We start from the raw sequence: 25897 nt of genomic DNA, 5'->3' as shown, positions 1-25897 counted from the left end.
CTTCCAGAGAACAGAGGAAGTCATGACAGAGCCACATAAAAAGTAGAGCATGGCAATGGATAAAGGCCTGCATCAAGGGTCAAAGAGATGTGGGTTCAAGTCTTGACTTCTTGTTTGCTGTGTGACCTAGAAAAAGTTAAAATTCCTCTTTCTGTGTTAGTATCTTTACCTGGGGGATGGGGCATAGGGTGGGAGAAGGAAAGGTCTCCAATTATCTGCTACAAAAGAGAAATCTTCAAAGACCTCTGGCTTTCTGGAAGGCAACTACAATCGTGATGATCTAACCCACTGAGGGGACTCCTGAGAAGACTTTTGTTTTGAGAGGACATAAGCAAGAGCGAAGACTCTATGTGACACCTTAGCTTTCCAAGTCTGGCTGACTTCTCAGCCACACAGAACTTCCTCCCTAAGCTAGGGGCTTGCAAGAGAGGGCAGAGTTAACCATAGCAGACCTTAACCCAGTGTGGTGGTTTCAACCCAAGACCCACTGGGATCCAAAAGTCATGGTAGTCAGGTACCAGTCTGCTTCCTGAGTTCATCAACACCTCCAGCAACTGAGTCTGAGACATTAGGAAATTTAATATCTCTGACATTTTAACAGAAAGATGTAACTTGCTTTTGGACCATGGCTGTGCCGAAGTGGAGGAATGGGATGCCCATTTTGGGCTGAGTCTTCAGGTCTCACAAGGTCCCCCATGGGGATGCTGCTATTTCTAAGATGCACATTACACATTTCCTACATTTCATATCTGTGTATTTGGATAGGGAGGGAGCAGGACCAACGTGCTTATACAATGTGATATGGACTGAAATGGTACTTCAAAATTTTGACTGTTCTGAAATAAAAACATAAATATATTTTTTTAAAAAAGTGTCTTTAGGGTACAGTGGCCTCTCTCTGAAATGGGTCAACTCAGAAATGTAGCTTGGGGCGGGGGTGGGGGTGGCGGGGAGGCAAGGAATGGTTCCAACTGAGCACATTCCCTCAAAGTGGTGTCGTTCATATTTTCAAGAAGGTATGGAGGTATACCCACAATGAAAAGATCATAGAAGGAGTAGTGGGTAGATCTGAGCACTGTGCAATGAGAATCCCAGTGGCCAGTGGGTTCAGCAGAGTTTTCTGTAAAGTAGTGTCTGTGCTGAGGCCTGGACGGTGAGTAGCTTTGGCCAGGCAGAGGAGGGTAGAAAGGGTGCCAGGAATAGGGCACAATGTGGACCAAGGCCCGGAGGTGTAGGCAAGAGCACACAGAGTCTGTGTCAGAAACCGGAGGATGAGTGCAGTTCAAGCATACAAGGAGGCAAGGTGACTGTTGAGGGAAGAGGCCGGAGAGGCAGGCAGGGCCAGAGTGGTTGGAACCTGGAGCCTGTCCTAGGGAATCAGGCAGCAGGGTGTCAGCAAGTTGCAGCCCAGCTCTCATGGGAACAGAAAAAAATGCCCTTCTCAAGAGCCTGTGGAGCCAGTTAGCATGGTGGATGGCTCGGTTGGGCCCCAAGTTCACTGTCAGGTCTCACCATCTCACATTTTATGTGAATATTTTATGCTGGAAATCTTTCTTGCCAAACATATCACAGCAGAACATGAATGCTCTGCCTTTGTTTTCTCCACTGACACTGGTAACTCCCTGGTAACTCCCGTCCCACTTCCTCCCTACAACTCACATCCCAGCAAGAACCGAAAGGCTGGATGATGGTCTATCCCCACCTACCAGGAAAGGCATGGGAGGCTCAGACAGAAATCACCTCCTGACTCCGGACAGTGTGAGCCAGGCAAGCATCCAGCCTGGGGAGAGAACAGCTTTACTCAATGCAAGGGGGCATTTTCCATCTCCTACAAAAAGCAGTAAGGGAAAGAAGAGGGAAGCATCAGTGGGCCATTTGAGAGGACTATCTAGTCCATGTAGGGCTAGGCACAGCCTCAAAATTGCTTTCGGCATTCCCTAGAATATCAGAAACACACACTGGACATTTGGATCGCAGTGCAAAGCACAAGAGAACTGATTTCAGATTATGAGCTGTTTGGCACCTCCCCTGCCTCCACCTGAATCAGCGGCCCTGCCCTCCTGGGAATATACACAGTGCATTCTCTGCCCCTTACCAGACTTCACCGTGTGTTACAGTTTATCTACTGATGCTTTTCATCTCTCCTACTTGATTTTAAGCTGCTCAGAAAAAAGATCCTTCATTCGTAATACATTAACACAATGGGAATACTAACCCTGGAACCTGGAACAGTGCAGCACAGGGTCCTAGGAAAGCTCTTGAAATCACATCCTGGCCACACCCCACGATGGTGAGCTTGGACAACAGATCTACCCTTATTTTATTTTCTCATCTGTAAGAAGAGAGTCATAATACCTACCTCATGGAGTAATGTCTGATGACTAAATCATCTTACTGCATGTAAAACACCCGACACCTGGCCAACCTTCAACAGATGTGGCCCTCTTATTTTCTGCATTCCCTATAGTATCCAGCCAAGGGCTTCATAAAGACTCCTTCAAAAACTGGATGAAGGGTCAACACTCAACTCTGATGCTAGGGGTCTCCTACCCTCCATGAGCAGCCCTGAAGCCAGGAGGTCAGCTGGATAGGACTTCTTAGAATCCAGGCCATAATAGGAAGCTGCAGAGGCTCAGCCTGTAGAACTACCATCCTGAATTTAATGTGCACACTACCTCACTGCAAGCATTTAGCTAAATCTGGTGTCCTGTTAAAAATGACTATGCAGCAATCACCTTGAATTGAGTAAGAAGACCCAGTCTGCCACTTTTTTGCTGAATTGTAAATCAGAGAGCTCACAGTTGATGCCGCAGCAAAACTCTGAAGGCAAGGACATGTCACAGGGGGCCTTTATCTATTAGGCAAACTCGAAAGATTAAAGGTTTTTAGGATGGAAAAAAACTTACCAAATACAGCAAATAATCAATCTCAAGTCCCAAGTCATGGAAAATATAGCTAGTGCACGAAGCAGCTATATTCAAATGAGATCTTTAAAAAAAATTTTTTAACCCCTGTTTCTGCTCAATAAAGACGTCTTCTCGACGTTTAGCAGACATCTTTGCTCATGGTAGTATTAGCTGCGTAACTGAGCCCTGAGCAAAGTTCTTTACCTGGATTAACTCCTCTAATCCTTAGTACAACCCTGTGGGGCAAGTGCTGCCAATATCTCTAGTTTACAACGGAGGAAACTGAGGCATCATCAGTGTGAGCAGCTTGCTAAGGTCATACTGCCAGTAAAGTGGCAGGGCTAAGACCAATGGACCCAAGCAGTCTGCTTCTAGAGCTTTCATGCTTAACCACTGGGCGTTACACTGCCCGTCAAAACCTGGGCTCTCAAACACGGTGGAATTACGCTGAGCCTGGGGGCACACTTAACTGACAGTTTATATTTCGCATCCCTATGAGACTTCACACCCATGATCTCATTTGCTACTCCTGACAACCATGAGACTAATAATGCAGGTCTTAATACCATCTTACAAGGGTTAACTCCCTCCCCACCCCAGTCCGAGGCTCAGAGAGGGTAAGGACTTGATAATTCCTAGCCCACAAGTGGCAGAGTCAGGACATGAATCCCTGGGCCCCATGGTGGCCGGCAGGTTTGTGCCAGAGAGGGCTGTGGCCATGAACTTGGGTGCTGGGCAGTTCAGGACATCTAAAGTGGGTGCTGGGGCATCTTCTCCCAGTCCTTCACTCCCAGGTTGGGTATGAAGGAAGTTCACAGATGGATGATGCTAGCAGTTGAGCAGGGAAAACTGGGGTGTCTGGGGCCTGCCCTTCTCTTTTGTGCACTCCTCCCTGCTCCCCACAGAATCAGACTCTCCCAAGGCTGGTAGATTCAGAGAAGCAATGCTTAATTTCCTAGGCTCTTGGTTTCACAAAAAATACCTTGACCACCGTTTAAAGGATTGAGAAATGGCACATGTAATAATAAACATAGAACAATACATAGAGTAAGACATATGCATTTTAGGTATACCACTCAACAGATTTGTATGGGTGTGCAGCCTGTGGGAGCACTGCCTCGATCAAGATACTGCTTCCTTTAGGTTGTTGCCCTCAGCAGCACATGCATAGGAAGGGAAGGCCCTGCCACAAACTCCTCTGCTGCTCACATCTGGCCCCAGCACCTGCTGGAAGGAATTGAAAACTGAAGATCTGTAAGACAAGGGAACAGAGGCATGGGTCTTGGCTGTGGAGAAGGGAGACAGGGGAGTCGCAGAAGGAAGCTCCCTCCATAAGTGGGCAGACAGCAGAGCCCTTCCTTTTCCCTGTAGATAGTAAGTGCTCAATAAAGAGCTGTGGTGTGGCAGGATCACTCTTAACCCAGTGGGGACCCAAACATACAAATAATACACACCATGTATGTATACTGAAGTTTCACGTAAGTATTGCAAAAACTTCTTCTACACCCAACAGTCAATTTACAAGAAAACCCACAAGAGCGTAAATGGGGGGTGCCTGGGTGGCTCAGTGGGTTAAAGCCTCTGCCTTCGACTCAGGACATGATCTCAGGGTCCTGGATTGAGCCCTGCATTGGGCTCTCTGCATAGCAGGGAGCCTGCTTCCCCTGTCCATCTGCCAGCCTCTCTGCCAAATAAATAAATAAAATCTTTTTTTAAAAAGAGTGTAAATGGGCTCCTCAACCTATTATGTAAATTTACCCTGAATATTCACTATGCACCTCGGACCTAACTGGCTCATGGGGTAGAAATGATTATGAATTGGGATTCCCTCCACAGGAGGCTTACAGCCTAGATGAAGAGGCTAGTCTTAACACATACCAAGTATTTGCCAATTGGTGAACAATAACAACCATGGTTATTAATTATTATGTTCCTAGTACGGGGCTAAATACTTCCCACTCTGTTTCATATGGTCCTCACCCCCACTTGCCCAAAGTCACAAAGCTACAAGGTGGCCCAGCCAGGATTCAGAGCCCTTGCTTCTTCATTCCCTCTTCCCCAACTGTATGTGGCAGGCTCCCTTTTCTCCATCAGGTCTAATTTCAGCTCATGGTGCCCAGGGAGTCCTTCGCAGACCACTGTTAAAAATGGTAACACGGGGGCACCTGGGTGGCTCAGTGGGTTGAGCCGCTGCCTTCGGCTCAGGTCATGACCTGATCCCAGGTCCTGGGTTCAAGCCCTGCGTTGGGCTTTCTGCTCAGCAGGGAGCCTGCTTCCTCCTCTCTCTCTGCCTGCCTCTCTGCCTACTTGTGATTTCTCTCTGTCAAATAAATAAATAGAATCTTTAAAAAAAAATGGTAACACGTTCCCTCTTCCCCTTCTCTCCTCAGTAGGCACTCAGTACATGTCTGTAGACTGAAAAAAATGAATGGACAATATCGGTGAAGAGCATTTTGACCAAGGGGTTTCAAACACTTTAGGATGAGGGCTACGAACATCTGAATAGGGCCAAATCCACCTTCTTTCTTCCCTGGAAGAATTGCTAGTGTAGGTCTTAACCAAAGAGTAGCAACTGGGTCTGGCCTGGCTTTGCTGAGTGACCTTGCAGTTCTCGTGCAGGTGAGGGGACGTCCATGGTGCCCACCGCCATGGAAGGCTCCCGGAGATGTCCCTGATGATCACATAGCGTGACCCCATGTGTGCCCATGTCATTGTACAGAAAGGGCCCAGCAGAACCCTTCTGCCACAGAGATCCTACACACAAGCCTCCCTCTTGCTAAAGTCAGCCCAGCATCTTCTGTAACAAATGACAGTGCATCACCCTTGTCTGGAAGCTACTTGTCCATCAATTTCTGTGACTTGAAACCCTGCCAAGAGCCATGAAGGACAACAGAGAACTCTGAGCAGCAGAGTGCACAACACCAGCAACCGTGTCACCCTCATACACATTTGTAGAGCAGTTCATAGCAGCCAATTTGTTTTTACACAATTAATGCCACAGCATAAACAGGCAGAAGTGCAGAAAGGTCCGGGCACAAAAGCACAAGCAGCCTACTTGTAGACGACGTCCTTGCTTCTATCTTATTTAGTCTTGCCCTACACACTATTGCAACACAGCCAGTCATGTGGTTTCCCAGGCCATTCCAGATTCAGAGTGGAACTAGAGAAGGGAAATGAGGCTCGAGGTAGGAACACAGAAAGCATCAAGACATGACAGATGATAGCAAGTGAAGAGACAGGACAATTACAGAAAGCATATCAAAGTGGAGTTAATTGCATTCCAAGTCCATGGGGGCAGGGCAGGGGGGACCGGGGGTGGGAAATGGTCTGTACATCAATTGCCCTTTGGGGCACTGCTGACTTTTAGCACAAAGCAATAAGAAAAAAAATGATGACTTGGGGCCATCAGAACAAAGGTTAAATACTGTGTACGGCATTCAATTACTTTTGGTAACACCGTATGACTACTTTCTTTTGTAAACGTCCCTCCTAGTCTCTAGAACTCTCTCTGAATTGATAAACAGAGTTTGAAAAGAACATTTACATTTTGAAAAAAAGTTAAAACCCACTCTCACAAGTAGGCCTGTGACAGGACTTCCTGGCTTTTCTCAGTTGCTAAAGACCTTCCTCCCATCCGATCGCCAAGTAGCCGAAGTGTGCGCTCTACCGCTGTAGGTCTAGGCCGAAATACACAGCTTGCCCCTTCCTTTCCCCCATTGGTCCTCATTGTTTAACTCCAGGGTTGCATAATTTACAGTCAGCCTGTGAAGGGCCGTGTGTTCCAGAGTAGGAAGCTGTCACACTGAATAGAGCACTGCTGGGCTGTGTTCACAAACAGAGCATTTCACAATTTCTTTGCACAGCCGGCAATAGCAAACCTCTTCTTTGCATGCAGGCAGTTCCCGCCAATCGTTGGGACTGGGGGAAGGGGTGCCAGGAAGAACTATAACCATAAATTCTCTCTAGTCCACTGTATAACAAAGCAGGGTCATAAAACCCCAACCATATTTCCAAGTGAGGACTGAAACAAGATGCCCAGGGCAAGTCCTAATGTGGTTCCTAGAACCCAACAAGTTGTGAACTAATTCTCTCAGTGGGGAGGGAACGATGGAGGGAGGGCAGGGTGAAAGTGATCTCAGGACTTTGGGTAGGAACTCCACCCAGGAGCTGACAATAAGCAGGCTCCTGTGAGTCTGAAGACGGCAGTACAGCGTTTTTAGAGGCAGCCCCAGATCTGGCCAGGGCGGGGGCCCTGGGAGATGGCCTGGTTGAATTTAGGAGGCCCAAAGACTTCTGTGGGTGTCTAAACTTGAATGAGAAGGTGTGCAGACTGGTATATGCATGAAAGAGAAATAGGACTCCTCCAACTTTGGAATGTCCTCTCAGTGATGAACCAAGGTGTCATCCTCAACATATTTTTTTTAATAACCTCTGAATCTTCCTTCATCTATAAAATGGGGATAACCGAAAATCAGCCTCCAGTGACAGTTAAGCTGATCATGTGTACTAAGCGTCCTAAATAATAGCTGCTCAGTAAATGTTTTTTCCCTCTTCCCTGATGGCTTACCCCAACCCTTCCTGAACAGTTGTTGGGAGGTAGAAGTGGGAGAAATGGGACCACACTCATTCTTGCTCTGTTACTAGCTAGCCATGGGAACCTAGACAGGTCACTTCCTTCTCTGGGCCTTACAATCTACAGATTAGTCATTTGAATTTATATAAAAGTAAGGTTCATGAATACAAAATCAATATACAGAAATCTATCGTTATTTCCATATACCACCAATAGATACAAAATGCAATTCAAAAAAAGAAGCAGTTACAAGACCACTGTAAATAGCAAGTATCCAGCTATAAATCTAACTGAAAGTACATAAGACCTCTATGGGAAACATTATAAATATTTTTAAGACAAATTATGATAACCTACATGGACCAGGAAAACTTAAGATTTAAAGACCAATCTGAAGATGTCAATCGTATCCAAACAGATTAGTGTCATAAACGGAGTCTAACGTTTACATGCAAACACAACAGGCCAAGAACAGCCAAAACACCCTGAAGATCACCAAGAGGAGGTATTTGCTAAACCAAACATCAAGACATGTTAGAAAGCTGTAGTAATCGAGACAGTGTGGTACTGATATAGGAACCAAGTCTAGCGGAATGATCTAAAGAGACAAGAAACAGGTCCTTGCATATATAAACACAGGACTTAAAATAGAGGTAGTTCTACAGAACAGTGCCTGAAAAAAAAAAAATGGCTTTTTGGATGAGCAATGCTGGCACAAATAGATCTCATTTAGGGAAAAAATTAAAACTAGACCACTATCTTACCCCACATATAAGAATTACAGGTGAATTAAACACCTAAATGTGGAAGAAAAGAAGCTTCAAAGCTTTTTAAGAAGGTAAAAAAAGAGGGTAGCTTTTACCACTTCAAGAGAAAGAAAGATTACTTAAATAGGATACAAGAAACAATAAGCAAAAAGGGGAAGACTGCAAAATCTGGCTACATTAAAAATAAGAACATCTTTTTATCATGGTTCACCATTAACAAAGCAAAAAAACAAGCTAGTGAATGGGAGGTAATATTTGTAATGAATAAACTGGAAAAGGACTAGTCTCCAGAATATATAAAGAACTCCTACAGATTAATAATAAAATTACAACCTAATTTACAAGGTCACAAAAGAACATGTGCTTCACAAAAGGGGAAATCAACTGCCCAATATATATGTAAAAAGATGACCAATCTCACCAGTAATCTGTACTGTTTTACAAGGATACGTACGGTAAAAGCACAGTGAGACACTATTGTTCACCTATACAGTTGGCAAAAATGTAAAATTCTGATACTACCAAATACTGGCAAAAATTTGGAATAACAGGAATCCTGTCTGCCAGCACAGTACAAAATCGAATAACCACTTTGGAAAACAATGTGGCATTATCTAATATAGGTGAAGATTCCCTGCAATTCCATTTCAAAGACCGCTTCAACAGAGGCATGCATCTTATGACCGCATGGGTGTTCCTCGCAGTACCCTTTGTAACTGCCCAAAACTCAAAATAACCCAAAGGCATATCAACAGTAGAATGGATAAATACATCATCATATAATCATAGCTGGTAAATAATGATGTGTACTATACAGCAGTGAAGTCAATAATATATAGCGTATTCATCAATGTACATAAATATTTGTAAATAATTCACAGAAAAATGATAAATATTCAGAAGAGAATGTTATAGAATACTTATAGCAATGAAAATAAAGGACATACAGCCATGTACAATGTGGATGAATAATACAAATGCAATATTTTTTTTTTAAAGATTTTTATTTATCTATTTGACAGAGAGAGATCACAAGTAGACGGAGAAGCAGGCAGAGAGAGAGAGAGAGGGAAGCAGGCTCCCCGCCAAGCAGAGAGCCCGACGCGGGACTCGATCCCAGGACCCTGAGATCACGACCCGAGCCGAAGGCAGCGGCCCAACCCACTGAGCCACCCAGGCGCCCTACAAATGCAATATTGAAGGAAAGACATAAGACTTAATAATATATAACAGTATGAGTCCAATTACATCCCAACCAGGAAAAACTGAACTATATGAGTAAAGGATACATGTGTGGGTGGTAAACTCTACAGAAGGATAAGGAAACACCACAAAAGTCAGGAGGTAGGGAGTAAAGGAGGGAGCTGTGATCAAAAAGGGATATTTAAGGAAATTTCCTGGCCATTAGCAACATCCTATTTTTTACCTAGTGATGGTTACATGAATGCTTGCTTTTTAAAACAAATGAGCATTTTGGACGTATATTAATTTATGTCACAATTAAAACGCTTTTTTTGTTGTTGTTTAAAAAAATATATTTTCAATGTGACCTCCTCCAGGAAGTCTTCTAACACCCCAGACCGATGTAGGTGTTCCCTCAGCATTTTCCACTTCTTACCTGGCTATATTATTAACTGTAAGGGCATCTCCATTTTCAAGGGCAGAGATGGATCCCATCTTGGCTCACCATCATATCCTACACAGTGTCGAGCACATGGTGAGTGCTTAGCAAGTATTTGTGGAATTAATCAATGATGGCGTTGGTGGATCTGACTTGGTGAAGAGTAATTAATTAGCCCAGTACCAGTACGCTGCCAATCAGTAAGGATGCACTGAGTGATATGATGGAAGGAGAGACATACCTGGAGCAGAAGAACTGGGTTCTAGCTCCATCACGTACAGACCATATCACCCTGAATAGATCTCTTTTTTCTGATAGTAACAATGAATTTCAACTATGTGCTAAGTGCTTTTAGCTCTGTTAACTTCGTTTAATCCTCACATTGTGTCTGTAATGTGTTTCCTTTTCATCTTTCTCATGATTAAGAAATTCAAGTTCCAAGAGACTAAATAATGCTCCCCAAATCACACTGATAGTCCACAATGGCAAAGCTAAGATCTCCGAGATTCACGCTTCTCTGATACTGCTACTTCTTTCCCGCTCAGTTTCTTGGTCTATAAAATGGGGATACAGGCACTGATTATGTGGCCTGACAGGACTGTTGTAAGGCCCAAAGGTGACAGTGAATGTAAGCTCTCGAGCACCATGCAGGTGTAAGGACAGTAATATGTAACAGTATCTACCATGGGTCCACACGAAGGAAGCAGATGGCTTCTCTCAAGTCAGTTGTAAAGGAGAGCTAAGTAAACGGGAAAACTGGGAACACACATCAATAAACTGCCCTAAGAAAGCCACCGGGAGAAGCACATAATACAGCTCAACTCTAAGCCAGTGATGAGGGCACTGCGTCAGGCACGCAAGGCTTGTGCACTCCCTCCATCCTCCACCCGGCAGCCAAAGGGATTTTGTTAAGGCTTACTGCAATTCTTTTTTTTTTTTTTCTTTTTTGATTAAATGATGCATATTTTACAAGTCAGATTTACTGAATTATAATTTAATTACAGTAAATTCACCCTTTGAAGGTATAGTTTGATGAGGTTTGTTAAACATACATGGTTGCGTGACCACTATACAAAGAAGAGACAGATTATTTCTTGAAAGTGGCCTCGTGCCCCTTTGTAGTCAATTTCTCTTTCCCACCAACTGTAGAAACCAGTGAAGTGATTTCTGTCCCTATGGATTTGCCTTTTTCAGAGTGTAGAGGGATCTTTTTGATACACAAGTCAGGTCAAGTTGTCCTGTATTTCAACCACCCATGGCATTCAGCATGAAACCCAAATGCCTCTCTCTGCATGGCTACCAGGCCTCTTCAATCCCATTTTGTGTCACTTTTCCTTTCCTAAGGTCCAGCTTCCCTAGCCTTCTTTCTGCTTCAGGGATCTTTTTTTCTTCTTTTTTTTTAGGTGAGAGAGAGATAGAGAGAGTATGCGCACATGTGCACAGGGGAGGGTGAGAGGAGCGGAGGGACAGGGAGAGAGAGAATCTTAAGTAGTTGGGCTAGGAGCCCAACACGGGGCTTGATCTCACAACCCTGAGATCATGACCTGAGCTGAAAGCAAGAGGTGGACACAACCAACTGAGCCTCCCAGGTACCCCTTCCTCAGATCTTTCTTGACCTGCTTCCTTATCCCTTATTTCTGCCAACCACTCTCTTCTGTTTAAATCTTACTTCCTCCTTTAGAACATATCACTGTATGAAATGACCTTACTCATTCATGTATTTGTCTATCTCCCTTCTCTAAAACTGTAAGGTCCTTGAGGGCAGAGAAGCTGTCAGTCTTATTAAAAGCTCTGTTCCTAGAAACTTAGAATGAACACATGATTGGTCTTCCACTAGTATTCAGAGTGAACAAACAGGACCCATTGAAGGGAATAGGAAGGTCTGTGTAATTGAAACTTTTAGGAAAGGATTAGAAAATGACAGACCTTTTTGCACATGGGAAAAAAAAAAAAAGGTAGTAAGACCAGATGCCATTCTATCATCCAGGTCAGAACCAGATGCCATTCTATCATCCCTTCCCCAAAGTTCTGCATCGACAGGGCCACAGAGTGCCTGAGGGACAGAGCGGCCACCTCCTCTGCCCTTGCCTTCTAGTGACCTCAGGCTTGTTTCTCTCCTGAGGCATGGGTCTCTCTGGCTCTTCTTCTGCCCACCCTGGCTGGAGCTTCCCCACACAGCCAGCTCAGGATCATAAGCCTTCTTTCTCCTAGCCAGTGAATTCAGAGAGAGGGGACCCCCAAGGTTGTTTTGCGTTTGCACTCCGGAACCATCTTCAGCACTCCTCCCCAGGCAAGAGGAGCACAGAATCCTGCTCCTGTAAACTGTGATAGCACGCGGAGACAAAGTCCTACCTCACAGGGCTCCACACACTCCATGGAGAGGACACGTGGATGCATACGCGCTGGTGTCCACAATTCCCTGAGCTGATGTCCCAGTTTTCTTTCTCAATTAGCACTAGACTTCTGAAAGCTTAATTTTGTTATAATTTATTATCTCAGTTGGGGGTGGCCAAGGGAGAAGGCGGGGAATTCCTTTGCCACGAGAACATCTGTTTTGCTGGACAGCGAAATTTAAATTATGACCTCAAGACTTGAGCAGGAGCATGCAGATCATTCGATCCAGTTTCCTAATTTTGTAGGTGAAGTTCCTAAGGCCTAGAGAAGGTATGGAACTTGCCTCGGGCCACCAAGCTAAATAAGGACAGAGCTGAGGTAGCACTCAGGTTTCTTTACTCCTAGTCCAGACTTAGCCACACTAATATCTTGAGGATGGCTTCTATCTGAAACTGCTCTTTCAAAGGCCAATAATAGCCATGGTCACAAAATACAATGGCCCTTTCTCACTCCTTATCTAGCTTGGCAGTGCCATGGAATAGAGCCCTGCAGCCACACAGAACTTCCAGAAGCACATTCCCTCCCTGGAGTTCTCAGCAGGGTACCGCTCCTGTTCCTCTGACTCCCAGCCTCTTTTCCCAGGGGGAGCTACTTATGAGCCTACCTAAGGCAGATGTCCCTGCTTCCCTCCACATCAGGGTGGGAGGGCTTCTCCTCTCCATCTGCATACTCACCCCAGGGGAGCTACACCCGCTCTCACGGCCTCATCACGCAGGGCAGCTGGGCCCAATCCTCCTGCCAGCCCTGACCTCTCTTCTAAATGCCAGGACACCTTCCTAACACAACCACTGAATGATGTGAGAATAATACAAAAGTCATCCTGGAAGGACCCAAAATTCGCCCTTGTGCTTTAACTTGCTCTCTTCTGTCTACTACCCCACTCCCTGGTCCTACGCCTCCTGACTTGATGGCATCACTAAACTCTAACATCCAGGTTCAAAACCGGGAGAACTTGTCTGATCTCCTTTCTTCTTCCCATGCTCAACAGACACCAGGTCTCAACCATTCTGCCTCCCTCAATCTCTTCCCCAGCCAGTTCCTCATTGTGGTTCCTTCCAATTTCCCAGTTCAGACTACAAAAATCTCCCTCTGCTTTTCAGCGTCTCCACTGGTCTTCCTCTTCAAGCTCTGCTGACTTGGCACCCTACTACCTTACCATGAACGGTAGTGCACACTACTCTGTGTCTAAGTATATGCACCTTAGCAAGGCAGTCTGGGAACCCCACAATCTAGCTCTGCTCTTCCTTTCTAACCACTGCTCTTCAAATTCCCAACAAGCCCTTTGGTCACATGACTGCCCAGTGCTCCCTGATGGTGCCCTGCATGTCTGAGTCCTCCTTCTGGGCTTAGCTCACACTGTTTCTTCTTCCTGGATGACAAGGGAACAATTCCACCTGAAATTAGTTTACATAAAAGAAGGGATTTATTGGTTCACAGAGCCAGCTTCAGAGATTATAATAATTACTGTCAAATGTCTTTCTGGCTTCCTTCGTCTTATTCTGCCTTCTCTTCATTCCCTCCCTCACATCTCAGTCTCTCAGCCTCAGTCTCTTCCATGATAAGCAAGCTTCCTCCTTGCAGAGTAATGGAGACGTGGAAACAAGGCCCCGGACAGCTCCAGGCTTTCATCATTCCAACCCAGGGAAGATCTTGTGGGATCCCAGAGGAAGAGCTTCTTTCTCGTACTGACTACCAAATTCCAAAGAAGGACTCTGACTGGCCTGGACTGAGTCTTATCCCATCCCCCAGTCACTGTGGTCAGGAAAATGCGATTTTGTGAATGGCAAGGCCTGGGTCACACACCCACTTCTTATCTTCCAGTGGCAGGGGGCAGTGATGGGCAGCCTCACTGGAACAGCCTGGAAAAAGTAAAACAATGGGTATCCACTGAACTCTCATCTCTCCAACTAGCTGTCTTGAGGCATGTGTGATCCTAAGCCGTTGTCCAAATCAGACTCCATCGTTGCCTCTTCTGGGCCTTCAAGGCACCAATTTGTTTCCTTCAACTGACTCAACTCTCTTGAGGGTAGGAATTGAATCCCTCGGTGATCAGCGTAAGGTCTTACTCAAAGGTGTGACTCCAGAAAAATTTTCACAGTCTGCAATTACAATGACTGATTATTTGTTTATGAAGTTATTGCCTGAGTCCCCTGGGACCTGACTTGTTCACCACTGAATCTCTAAGCACCCAGAATGGTGCCTAACACATAACAGGTGCTAGATATATACTGGGTAAATGAATAAATGAATAAATGAATGGTTTGAATAGAAGAAAGACTACCAGGCTTTGGTGTCCCGGTAAAGGAGCACAGTTGCTTTTTAATTCTTCTCACTTCAGCAAAATAAAAGGTAAGGCAGGAACCCTCTCAACATCTTGTCCCCATCATGCCCCTTCAAATATTTCTCCACACACTCCCTAGCCTCACTGCCCTCTGGCAGTCTCAGGGAAGATGACACACATTCGTGTCAATACCAGCTCCCCCAACCATACTCTGCACCCCGTCTCTGCCCTATCCTCTTCAGGGTCTGCTCCTTCTACCACTTCTTCTTTCCTATACCTTTAACATCTCCCTCCACATGGGCCCTTTCCTTCCTGCTTCTCAACGGAACCAGGTCCCACCATGTTAACCAATCAAACAATTAAAATAAAGCCCCTGCTCAACCCTATTCCCTCTCTCCCTCCCTCTGTCCCCTTCCTTTGAGAACCCATTTTCTTTTCCAGGGGTCTCCAATCATGGCCACCACATGCTCAGTCCCACTTACTTAACGCCCACTGCAATTTGGCTTTCCTCCCGCCACTCCACTGGGACTGCTCTTGCCAAGTTCACCAACAATTTCCCAGATCCACTGGGTACCTGTCAGGCTTCAGCCTATTTGACTACTGCAGTATCTGATTCAGCCTCCTCCTTCTGGAAATCCCTTCCTTCCTTGGCTTACATGCTGCTGCTCCACTTCAGTTTTCTTTCTGTGCTTTAGCTCATCACCTTCTTGGTTTCCCTCACAGGCTCCTCTTCCCAAATGACTATCACATCCTGGAGCTGGGGCGCATGCATGTTGTGGGGGCTGCATCTTCTGCCTTTTCGCTTAGCCTGGTGAGGTGATGAACTTTCGTGGCTCCCACTGCTCACAGCAGCACAGAATCCCACACAGACCATTCTCCCCAGGTGTGTCCTACGTCCTACCCCACATATCCAACTGCTTCTCAGGGATCTCCACTTAGATGATCCACAAGAATCACCACCATCAACAAAGTCAGTCATCATTTTTCTCTGCAGGCCTTCCCTCTCCCTCCTGCATTGCTCCATCTCAGGAAATGGCACTACCACCCCACCAGTAGCCCAACCAGGAACCCTGAACTCATTTGTATCTGTATCCTTTATTTATTTATTTTTAAAGATTTTATTTTATTTTTTAAGTAATCACTTCACCCAATGGGGGGCTCAAACCCATGACCCTCAGGTCAAGAGTCACATGCTTTTCTGACTGAGCCAACCAGGTGCCCCCTTGTCTATATCCTTTAAAATGAAATTCCTCAGGATGCCTGGGTGGCTCAGTTGGTTAGGCGTCTGCCTTTGGCATGGGTCATGATCTAATGGTCCTGGGATCAAACCCCACACTGGGCTCTCTACTCAGTGGGGAGTCTGCTTCTCCTTCTCCCCCACCCCTCCCCACCGTTTGTGCTTGCTCACTCTCTATTAAATAACTAAATACAATCTTAAAAATAAATAAATAAAATGAAATTCCTCCCCAATGCACTTCCACCTGATTATCAAATAAGTTCAATTTTCCCATTGCCCCAGTATCTCTTAGTCTGTTTCCTTTTCCCATTCCACTGCTTTAAGTTACTTCTTAATCTTTTCCCACCTGAATCACAAAAATAACTTTCTGCCTGGTCTTTTAACCTCTGGGCATGACTCTCTCTAGTCCACATAGGTGATCCTTTTCAAGTGCAAGAAATGATCCTGCCACCCATTTCCTTAGACCCTTAAGGTTCTCGAAAGTTCTTACCACAAGAAAAAAAAATCTGTAACTATGTGTGGTAATGGATGTTAACTGGGCTTACTGTGGTGATCATCTTGCAATTTATGCAAATATCAAATCATTACATTGAACCTCTGAAAGTAATATAATGTTGTCAATTGCACTTAAGTAAAAACCAAAACAAACCAAAACAAAACAAAAAAACCCCTCCTGGTGGCATCTTATTGTATTTAGAATAAAATCTGAAGTCCTTAGCACATCGGACAAGAAGCTTCATGGTCTATCTCAGTCTCCTCTTACCTCCTTCATCTCTGACAGTCCTCTTAGAGACTATGCTCTAATCAAACTGAGTTATTTTACACTCCCAGCCTGCTCCATGTGCTTACATATCTTAGAGCTTTTTCACATGTTGGTCCTTCTGCCTGGAATTCCTTTTTTCCACCTGTCTAGCTACCTTCCATTTTTAAGACTCAGTCCACGGGCCATTTTCTCCCTGAACTTCCTACCTAGAGATGGTGCCCTTCATCCTCATGGGCTTCCTGATCTGAAGTATAATTATCTTTTACATGTCACTCCCTTTGGGCTAAGTTCCTGAAGGGCAGGAACCTAGACCTTCCTCTCTACTTTCATGACACCATGTACATGTCCAGCATATCAGTAGATGCTCAGTATATACTTATGGATGGAAAGACGGATTGACTGAAGGATAGATGGATGGATGGATGGGTGGATGGTTGAAAGACTGTATATACACTACTATTTTGTCTTTCCCAAGTCTCCTCTGAACCACCTGCTTCTACCAAAGCCAAAGTCTTCCGTGGTAGCTTCTCTCTGCTGCCACCCACAAAGAGCCCACACTTCCGTGGCAGCACCAGCAAATGATTTCAGGAGTTGTCCAGATGATGGTTGGGGAACACGCTGGTGTCAGAATCAGTGTCAAACGTGAGGATGGCCACCACCTCCATTTCCAAAAGAAACTCGGCACCAATCAAATACCTGCTATTCTCTCAGCCCCTGTGCTCAGCCAAAGCTGCTGATGGGCACTGGGTCCCGTCTGCCAGCTCTACCCTGCCCACACTGGTGGTGGTCTAGAAGGAACCCTGTAGGGTTAGAATGGAAAGGACATGGGCTTTGGAAGTAACCACATCATGGTCTAAATACATCACTGTCACTTACAAAGCTGTGTGGCTTTGAGCAAGCCACCCAAATTCTGAGCCTCACTCCTTCATCTGCATTTATGAAGCACCTCCTGTGTGCCAGACATTGGGCTCAGGGCTGTATTATGAGCAAAAATAAGTCACCATCCCTGCTTTAGGGAGCTGTGGTAAGGAAGGGGCACTGAGGCCAGCAAAGAGGACAGATCTATTACATACATAATTAATTGACAATATATAATAAGCATTAGTGCTCTGAGACCCTGGAGGCAGGTGACCCAGGGTTGATTTTATGGCACGAGGAAGCTGTCCCTACAAAGTAACAATTTTCCATAGGAAACCTCTCAGTTGGCTATGATGTAGACAGAGAATCCAGGGTAAGTTCTTAGCCATGTACTATCCTGACATGCTATTCCCTTTCTCTTTCCTCCTTCTTGGTTGAGAAATTAAGTGAGTAGGGGGACAAATTCAGGGCACTGACTATTAGCCTTGGAGGATTTTATTTTACTTTAATTTTTTTTTTTTTTTTTTGTGCTATGAAAAGCACAATGTTTTTCCTCTTCTCTGTAAAGAAAATTAGAACTAAAGATGGCTCAGCAGATAAAAGCTGTGGGCGGTAAATACTCCCACTATTCCCCCTTGCATTTCAGGCTTCTAGGTTTCTCTTTGCATTTACTGGAACTTAGAGCTAGAAACCTGAAAGAGGCCTGAGAAATTCTGTGGTGAAAGCCCAGGTTCTAATTAAGAGATGAACAAACCGAGGCCCAGAGGGTCTAAATGACCTGTCCAAAGTCAAATTAGAGAATGAGTCAAAATTAAAACACAGTTCTCCTTATCCTCCCCTTTTACCGACATGCAAATCTCCCAATCCCTGGGATCTGAGGGACCTGACCCCAGGCAAGTTCCTTTACCTGTAGCCATCCCTGGTGGAGCCAGGCTGTCTCCACTTCTAAGAATCCTGGAAGCCACAGACAAACCACGTCTGCCTCTAACATGTCACTGGGGCTCTCCTCCCAGAAACATCCTGTTTTTTACTAACAGGATACTATCAGATCCTCCTCTTTGGTTTGAGAACCACATCTGCATGAAGAGTTTGGTTAGAGGTGGTTTCCTAAAAATGCCTCTCAGGACTATGACTTTCTTGGCTGACAAAGCTTTGTGGTTGAGGTTGCTATTCAGCAATTCTTTTGGCCTTCAAAGAGCTTTCACAGGTACCCCAACCCCTGCAGGATGGAACTGTAATTGATGCTTTTATATTTAGAACCTCTCATCAAAGTTCCCAATTTCATGGACTGGTCAGAACAGGGAAGGAGCTGGAGGGGGGGGACAGAACCCTCAGAGAGGCAGGGGGAGAGCCACTTGACTTGACTCCTGGTCCAGTGCTCTTTTCCACTCTTTGTAATATCACTCCAGCCTCATGGGCTGAAGCAGCTGCACCATCAAAAATGTCACATCAGTTATGACAACACAGTGTGTTATATAACGGCCGTACAGAGCAGGCAAGGGGAAGAAGCCATGAGCATGAACCACAGCACTCCCCTTCTGGCTCTCAAGGAAGGTAAGGCCCACATACTTCAGAAGAGAACTCCATATGGGAAAGGAACACCCACTAATCAGTCAAAGGAATAAAAACTAGAGCTGACATCTGTATAATGATTTTTAGAACACTGTTATAAGGGCATTTCATACACTACATTATTTACTGCTCCCAACAGCTCTATTAGGTATTTTTATTATCAGCCCCATTTTACAGGCAAAGAAACTGAAGTACAAAAAGTTAAGCAACTTGTTTAAGGTCACACACCGAGTTGGTGGCAGAGCTAAGATTTGAAGCCAGGTAGCCTGGTTACAGAGTCCGTGCTCCTAATCACCTGTCAGTTTTAGAGAAGCATGCTAAACGGCTTCTCTAAAAACGAAACCAGCTATTTGCTCAAACCAATAACAGGCCACTGCTCCTTCCTCTCCTATCCCTCTATGCTAATGCCGGATTTGTTAGATGGTTTCTTTTCTAGCCAGTATTGTGTATGAGCAAGAAGCACAGGATAATAGAAGAATGTGATGCAAATTCAAAGAAATTCTTAGAATGGAGATCATCTGAGCACCGTTAAGCTGTTTACAGTGATGCAATCCATAAGGTAAAGTGCCCTATTCATAGTGCCTGCTGTTCTTAAATTCATGTAGTATGTGTACAAACACACACAGAGTTTTCTTTTGTCAACATCAAAAGTTCTTCTTTGCCAGTATCAAGTCTGGGGGTAACCCTTTCCGAAATGTTTTCTCATTTTGAAATCATCCCTTTCCCAGCTTGCCTATTGCCTTTCAGATCACGATGTGGCTCTTGTGATAATGGTCTGTCTAGCTTCATAAGAAATGAGAGCCTGAAGACACCCTGGGAGACAGGAAATCAAGTCCCTGCATCCAGATGGACTGACCACATGTCAGAAAACTAGGACCGTATTCTGCTCATATTAAATCTCCAGTGTGAACAGAGATAGGGTACTGTGAGTCACTGAAGAACATGAGTGACCTGCCCTATCTTTAGCAGATGTGGCACTCTGAGGAGCATGCCACAATCTGGGGAGTTCCAAGTGCTAGAGAAACAAGACCGTACTCTGACTCTGAGCGTTGCGCATCTAACCTAGTCCCACACCGAGAGAACAGCAACTCCGGATTCCATGAGAGCCATGTTGATCCAGAACGAAGCCTCATGCATTTAATCTAGTCAGGAGCAACCCTTTGACAAGCAGACACGTTCTACTTCAGAGTCCAACAGGTAACTGGGGTTCAGGAGTTCTGCGGCTGATTCCTGAGATCAGGTGGACCGTTTGCTACTCTTCTGGCAGGAAGGTCTGTTGGTATTTACAGCTCAGTGAACAGTAAGCAGAGAGAGAACACCATCCATCAGCAAAGGAGAACTCATCTGCTACTTGATCTGACATTCTGTTTGCGCTCACACGGTCTCCAGAGAGCAAGGTGCATCCATTTGAATAAACATGGAGATAGGAGGAAGGGGGAAGGGCAAAGCAGGCAAAGAGAGGACTGCAGAAATAAAAAGTAGGAAGAAGAGCTGCTCTAAGAAGAGTAGCTCTCCAGAGTGCTGCCTCCACGTGGGACCACGTGGGACCCTTCGGGGATGTGCAGGAGGCGCCCTTTTAGACAGCTGCCCTTTACAGAGTAATGGCTGCAAGCGGTCATTCCCTTCCACACATGACTGCCACTTAATACAGGCGCTGCACGGCAGTGTGCGGAATCAACACGGGCTTGCTGTGAACCTAAGCTACAAAGGCAGAGACACCCAAGTTACAAAGGCAGGGTCAGCTGGTGGGAGGACACCTCCAGCTTTTGGTGGCAGGTGACGTCTGAAGACCCCCTGCCCCAGCAGGATGGGGTCTGTCCTCAGAATCAGAACCTGCCGTATGGGCTGGGATATTTGTATGAGAAAGGACGTCTTCACCAGGCAAATCCTGCCATTTGTTTTACAGTGGCACCGAGCAAGCGTTTTGGGAAAAAGCACACACCCCAAGAGTCCCATTTTACTGTGTCCATTTATATATAAAGCCAGCAGCTTGCAGGCCACGCCTCAGTGCCACCTTCCAACTCTCTGTCTTCCTAAAAATCCACTTACTGCTCCAGAAACAGACAGCCTGAGTGTGACATCACAGACAACTCAGCACCTCAAATGAGGGTGAACTGTGGTACCTACAGCAACTCCACGAGTTCGTTTTTCATTTTCATCAGGTAGGTAGCCCTAACAGTTGTCATGGCGCCAAGTGGGAAGTCCCTTAAAATGATATTCTGTTGCTTCCACACTTCATAAAATACGATTCTTCAGGAGAGCTCTTTGTAAGGGTTTTGGTAATGAAATAAAATTAATACCTCCTTTTAAAATCTTGATTAGTCTGAATAAAGTGTCCCACAGATTGCAGAAATGATGAGGCCATATTGTAGGTGAGGTCCTGGCCTCCTAATGAGCAGAATTATGTAAATACCATGTATTGAAAAAGGTCACTGATTACTCATGGTGTGTGTAAAATTTTGTTTATGCTGTGTCAATGATCGTTGTTTATTTCTCAGTACTAAAATGTTGTCTGACACACAGCTCCCAAAGGCTAACTCATGATCACCTATGCAAAGGAAACAAAACAAAACAAAAACACCCCAGCAAGCTATGTTCAAAAGAAAATTTTAATCAAGTATTAAGGATCAGGCTTTGAAAATGATGGTCTAATCTGTGGCACCTCTTAAATGGACGGAGGTTTCCCACTATAATGGATGGAGGTTTCCCACTATAACATGCATCAAGCGAAAGAATTTCAAAGGTCAGTCTCCCTGCAACGTTCTTAGCCTGATGTGGGTGTTAATACTTTGTTCTGAGCAGCGTCTACCATTCAGTCCTTTGTCATATAACTTCACTTACTATTTATATATGGAAGCGTATTCCTTCCAATCAGTACGTCACAACACACAGTTGAGAATACAGGCTCAAAGGAATGGCTCTTTGCTCTTCTGGAAATGCTGATTTAAAAGGGTCTGGAGAAATCTGAATATCAATATTCTTTCTCTCAATCCAACAGGAGCTATTAAACCCCAGACCCCATTAGGAAATCATCAAATTCTCACAGGGCAATCACCCATGCAGAACTCTAATTTCATTATCCAGGTGAAATAAAACAGCATCTAAATTAATTCATACATATGGCCTGATAGCTTGGTCACCAATCACACTACACAGGGAAGTCCAAAAGTGCTTTCTGCAAATGCCACCCAGATTTTTGGGCCCCACCCCACCCACAGTACAGGTCTCCTGACTCAAGTAACTCTCAGTCAAGTGGCGATTGGGAAAATCATCTCTGCAAGGGAGGACTCAAAAGAATTTGTCACTAGGATACAGTGACACCAATCCCACATTTTGTGGTTAATAAAACAAGTCCTGCATCCAGCTTGGCACAAGGCCCTGATCTAATTTATTTTGAGCCAAGCTGGAGGGCTCACAGAAAAAGCTACCATTCATGAATGCTTCAGGAGGACAGGATGGCAGGGTCCCTTGAGGCAAAATTTACATGGCCAGAAATCTTTTTCACTGACCTTTTGAACAAACCTAGCCTATTTCCTAAAGAGTTGGTGTATTTTTAAAAAAATTTAATAGTTTTGCCTACGAAATCTCAGTTTTGTCTGACATTTTTCTCCAAAAATATGTCCTGTGGGAGTAAGACAAGTGGGGAGTAGGGGGTACAGGGGGAAGAGAAGAAATGCTCTGATATCTGATTTAACCATCTCAAACATCAAAGGCTTGACTTTTCCCCCCTTCTCAGTGTAACTAAACATGAGACACATAAGACTTTCCCCGGAAAAGCCTACATGCAGCCTTCATTTAAGATTTCCTGCCCCAGTATATAATTAGGAATTTTCATTCTAAAATGGCACACCTATTTCCTCGGAGAACTCAGCTCTCTTTGAATAAAAAAGGCGACGTACCCTTTGGGGGACTCGGTATGTATTTTTAAACTTCTTATTAAATCAACCTAATTTATGGGACATGTTCGGGAAAAAAAAGCAGGTAAGGAGTTGCCTTGCTGGATGGAAAGTTAATTTGCAGACTCCCCCCACCCCCTTCCCCGAGCCTTTCCGAATGCCTCCGGCCCCCTCCGAAGCGGCTCGGTTCTCTCCGCCGGAGGCCCGACTCCGTTCCGAACACTGCCGAATCCCTCCGAGCCCCGCGCCCAGTCCGCACCGAGCCTAGCCGAGCGCCACCGAGCAGAGCCCCATCGACTTTTCCGGCCTCAGCTGGGCGCTGTCCACCACTCGCAACGCCTGAAACCTCACCCAGCCCCGGTGGCAGGGGCTTCTACCCGGCTTTGAGGCCGCCACTGCAGATTACAGACTTCAGAAGTTTTGAAACATCCCCCTCTGGGAGAGAGGGGTGGCGCTGCTTGCATTTACCGACCTGCAAGGGCTCCAGGCAGATGCAACATGCACCTTGTTGCAAAGAGCAATTCCCCAGGCCCCGCCTCCCCATCCATTTGGGCTGCACAAGCTCCAGAGAAGCCCCAGGCCAAATTACCCATGGCTCAGAGGGGTGCGGCGAGCCGAGGGGGCCTCTGCAAAGAAAGCCCCAGGGAGCTCTCGAACGAAAATAAGAATATGTCAGGCAGACGTGGGGAAATTGTCTCTGAGTCGCTACTCCCTACCATCATGGCGCCGCCTAGAACCCGCTTGTCATGCCTGTTACACATGCAAGATTTTTTGCATCTTGGTTCTGAAACCGCAAGCATGCTTCGTCTCCCACCCACCTTTCCGCGAAAGGGGTTTTTATTTTCCATTGTTTTCCTGCGGGATGCAATTACTTCAGCTATTCTGTCAAGTTGAAAAATAATCATTTTTGTTTACTGCACAGCAACCCCTAATTAGGAGCTGTGTGTGCACGAAGGTGTCACAGCAAAGCGACGTGGAATCCTCGCTAAACGGTCTTAACGAACTCCTCAGTCCAGAACTGACAGCCCAACGGAAGCAGCAGGGCCAGGAGGCCGTGAGGGCGCACACCCCTTCCCCGCAGGCCACCCCCTCCCAAGCAAAGCTTCCTGTGGGCTCACCAGGAATCGCCGAGTGGATGGGGCAAGAAGCAAGACTGAGAGTGGAAAGGAGGGGCGAGCCTCCTTACTGAGAAAGTGTGGAAGGAAAGGAATATCCCATTTTGTTTAAATTTTCAACCATCACTCAAATCCACCCCCAGTTAATTAGGAGGGGAAACTGATATCTCAGGCAGAAGGGGGCGGCAAGTGGGGCCTGAAATCCTCATTGTGGGTACATTACAAAGAAAATGGCCTATGCAGAGTGTAAATGAATACATTGATAAAGGCCACTGAGTGAAGGAAAACTGCCCCTGTCAGAAGAGCCAACGCTGGGGGGGGGGGGGGGGGGAAGTAAGGGACTGGTGTTCAGCCTCAACCAGCATCCCTCTTCCACCTCTGCCTTGGATACAGCTGTGCCAGTCACATCTGCTTGGAAACCCATCTCCTTCCCTACCACATACCCCTTCCTAACCCTAGTCCTTTTGGGGGGGGCGGGGGAGGGGAGAAACCACAACCTCCAATTCAGCACCAAATCCCTGAACAGCAGACACTTGATCCTCCACCCCAGCCTAGGGCTGGGTCCCCTCCATCTTTTAGTCAAGTTCAAAATCACTGCCCCGGTAGAAGAGCAGGGGCAAGTGAGATTAAGGACGTGGAAATGGGGGGGGGGGAGGTGGAGGGAGAAGGGGAGAGAAGTACAGAATGAAACAGAGACAGAGATAGAAATGAAGGTAGTGATACACCCAAGAAGAGTAATGATCATAATCATGCCAATAGTGTGATGTTCTGATCAATATGGCGGACACTGTCATTCATACAACTACAGGCGCTCCATTACCCTCCCCCCCCCCCAAAAAAAAAAAAAAAAAAACAACAACACACACACACACACAACCCACCCACCCGGGAGTTGGGGTGGAGGACCCAGAACCAACGTAGGGCGTGGGGGAGGGGAGTCAAATCCAGGTGTGTGTGTGTGTGTGTGTGTGTGCGCGAATCAGAAACCAGGCCTGGAGAGCAATGTGGAATGAGCAAGGTAACACAAATGACAAAAAATTATTAATAAAAGTACAAATCCCAAGACCACAGGGACTTACTTCATCTGCTTCACAATGGTGCTTTTTCCTGATTCTCCAGCCCCTGTTGGGACAGACAGGGGGAAAAACTGGTGAGTGTCACCTTAGGGGAAGTGGGGGGGGGGGCATGGGGGTAAGGCAGGCGAGAGGGTGGACGATCCTAGGCACACAGTGGTGCCAAATCGGGGACCAGGTCTTCCCAGGCACGAATAAGGTGGGAGAGCGGGTGGAGGTGGGTGCGGAGTGGTCGGGGTCGGGAGATGGGGGTGGCAGCCCCGGTCCTTACCCAGCAGGAGTAATTTCACGTCTTTGGCGGCGCTGATGCCATCCTCTTTGAGGTTTTTCTCAATCGCCTTGCTCCGCTCGAGGGCGGCTCTCTCCTCTGCGCTCAGAGTACATCCCATGGTGGCCCCTTCCCTGCCACAGCCCGCACGACTCGGCTGGCACGGCTCCCCGGCTCGGCGCGCCCCCCACCCCCCCAGAAAGCAGAGCCTGGGCTCAAAAGGGGAAAAAAACCACGATATCCTTCCCTTGGCCGAAAACAAAAATGTCGGGAAACCAGAACTCCCCAAAAAGACAGCCGCTAACAAGATTCCAGCGCGGAGGCTCGCGGCAGCTGGCGGGCTCTAGGGGTGTCGAGGCGAAGGTGGCCGGGGTCTGGGACTCCGGGGCCGAGGGAGAAGGCGCCCGCGGTCCAAGGAGGCGCGGGCTGCAGGCACTGAGGCTTGTGCACGACCCAAAATAAATAAAATAATAGTTGAGGCAGAAGCCGCAGCCGGAGCCGGCGGAGGGTGGGGTGGGGGGCAGGGTGGGTCCTTCTGCCGCTGCTGCCGGAGGAGGAGGAGGAGGAGGCGGC

General features: G+C 46.3%; 1 protein-coding gene across 1 annotated transcript in view; it reads right to left on the bottom strand.

The window, feature by feature from the left end:
* LOC111157367 (G protein subunit alpha o1) overlaps positions 1-25648 on the bottom strand; it is a 150584-nt gene extending 124936 nt beyond the window's left edge. The window contains exons 1-2 of the mRNA XM_022518717.1: positions 25328-25648; positions 25063-25105 (exon numbers count right to left, since the gene is read on the bottom strand). Coding sequence (XP_022374425.1) covers positions 25063-25105; positions 25328-25445 — 161 coding nt within the window. The 5' untranslated portion in view covers positions 25446-25648. The remainder of the gene's footprint in view (positions 1-25062; positions 25106-25327) is intronic.
* Between the last annotated feature and the right edge of the window lie 249 nt (positions 25649-25897).

The sequence above is a fragment of the Enhydra lutris genome, unplaced genomic scaffold, assembly GCF_002288905.1.
Source record: "Enhydra lutris kenyoni isolate GAN:26980312 unplaced genomic scaffold, ASM228890v2 scaffoldscaffold54, whole genome shotgun sequence".
NCBI lineage: Eukaryota > Metazoa > Chordata > Mammalia > Carnivora > Mustelidae > Enhydra > Enhydra lutris.
This window is presented reverse-complemented; position numbering and strand designations above follow the sequence as displayed.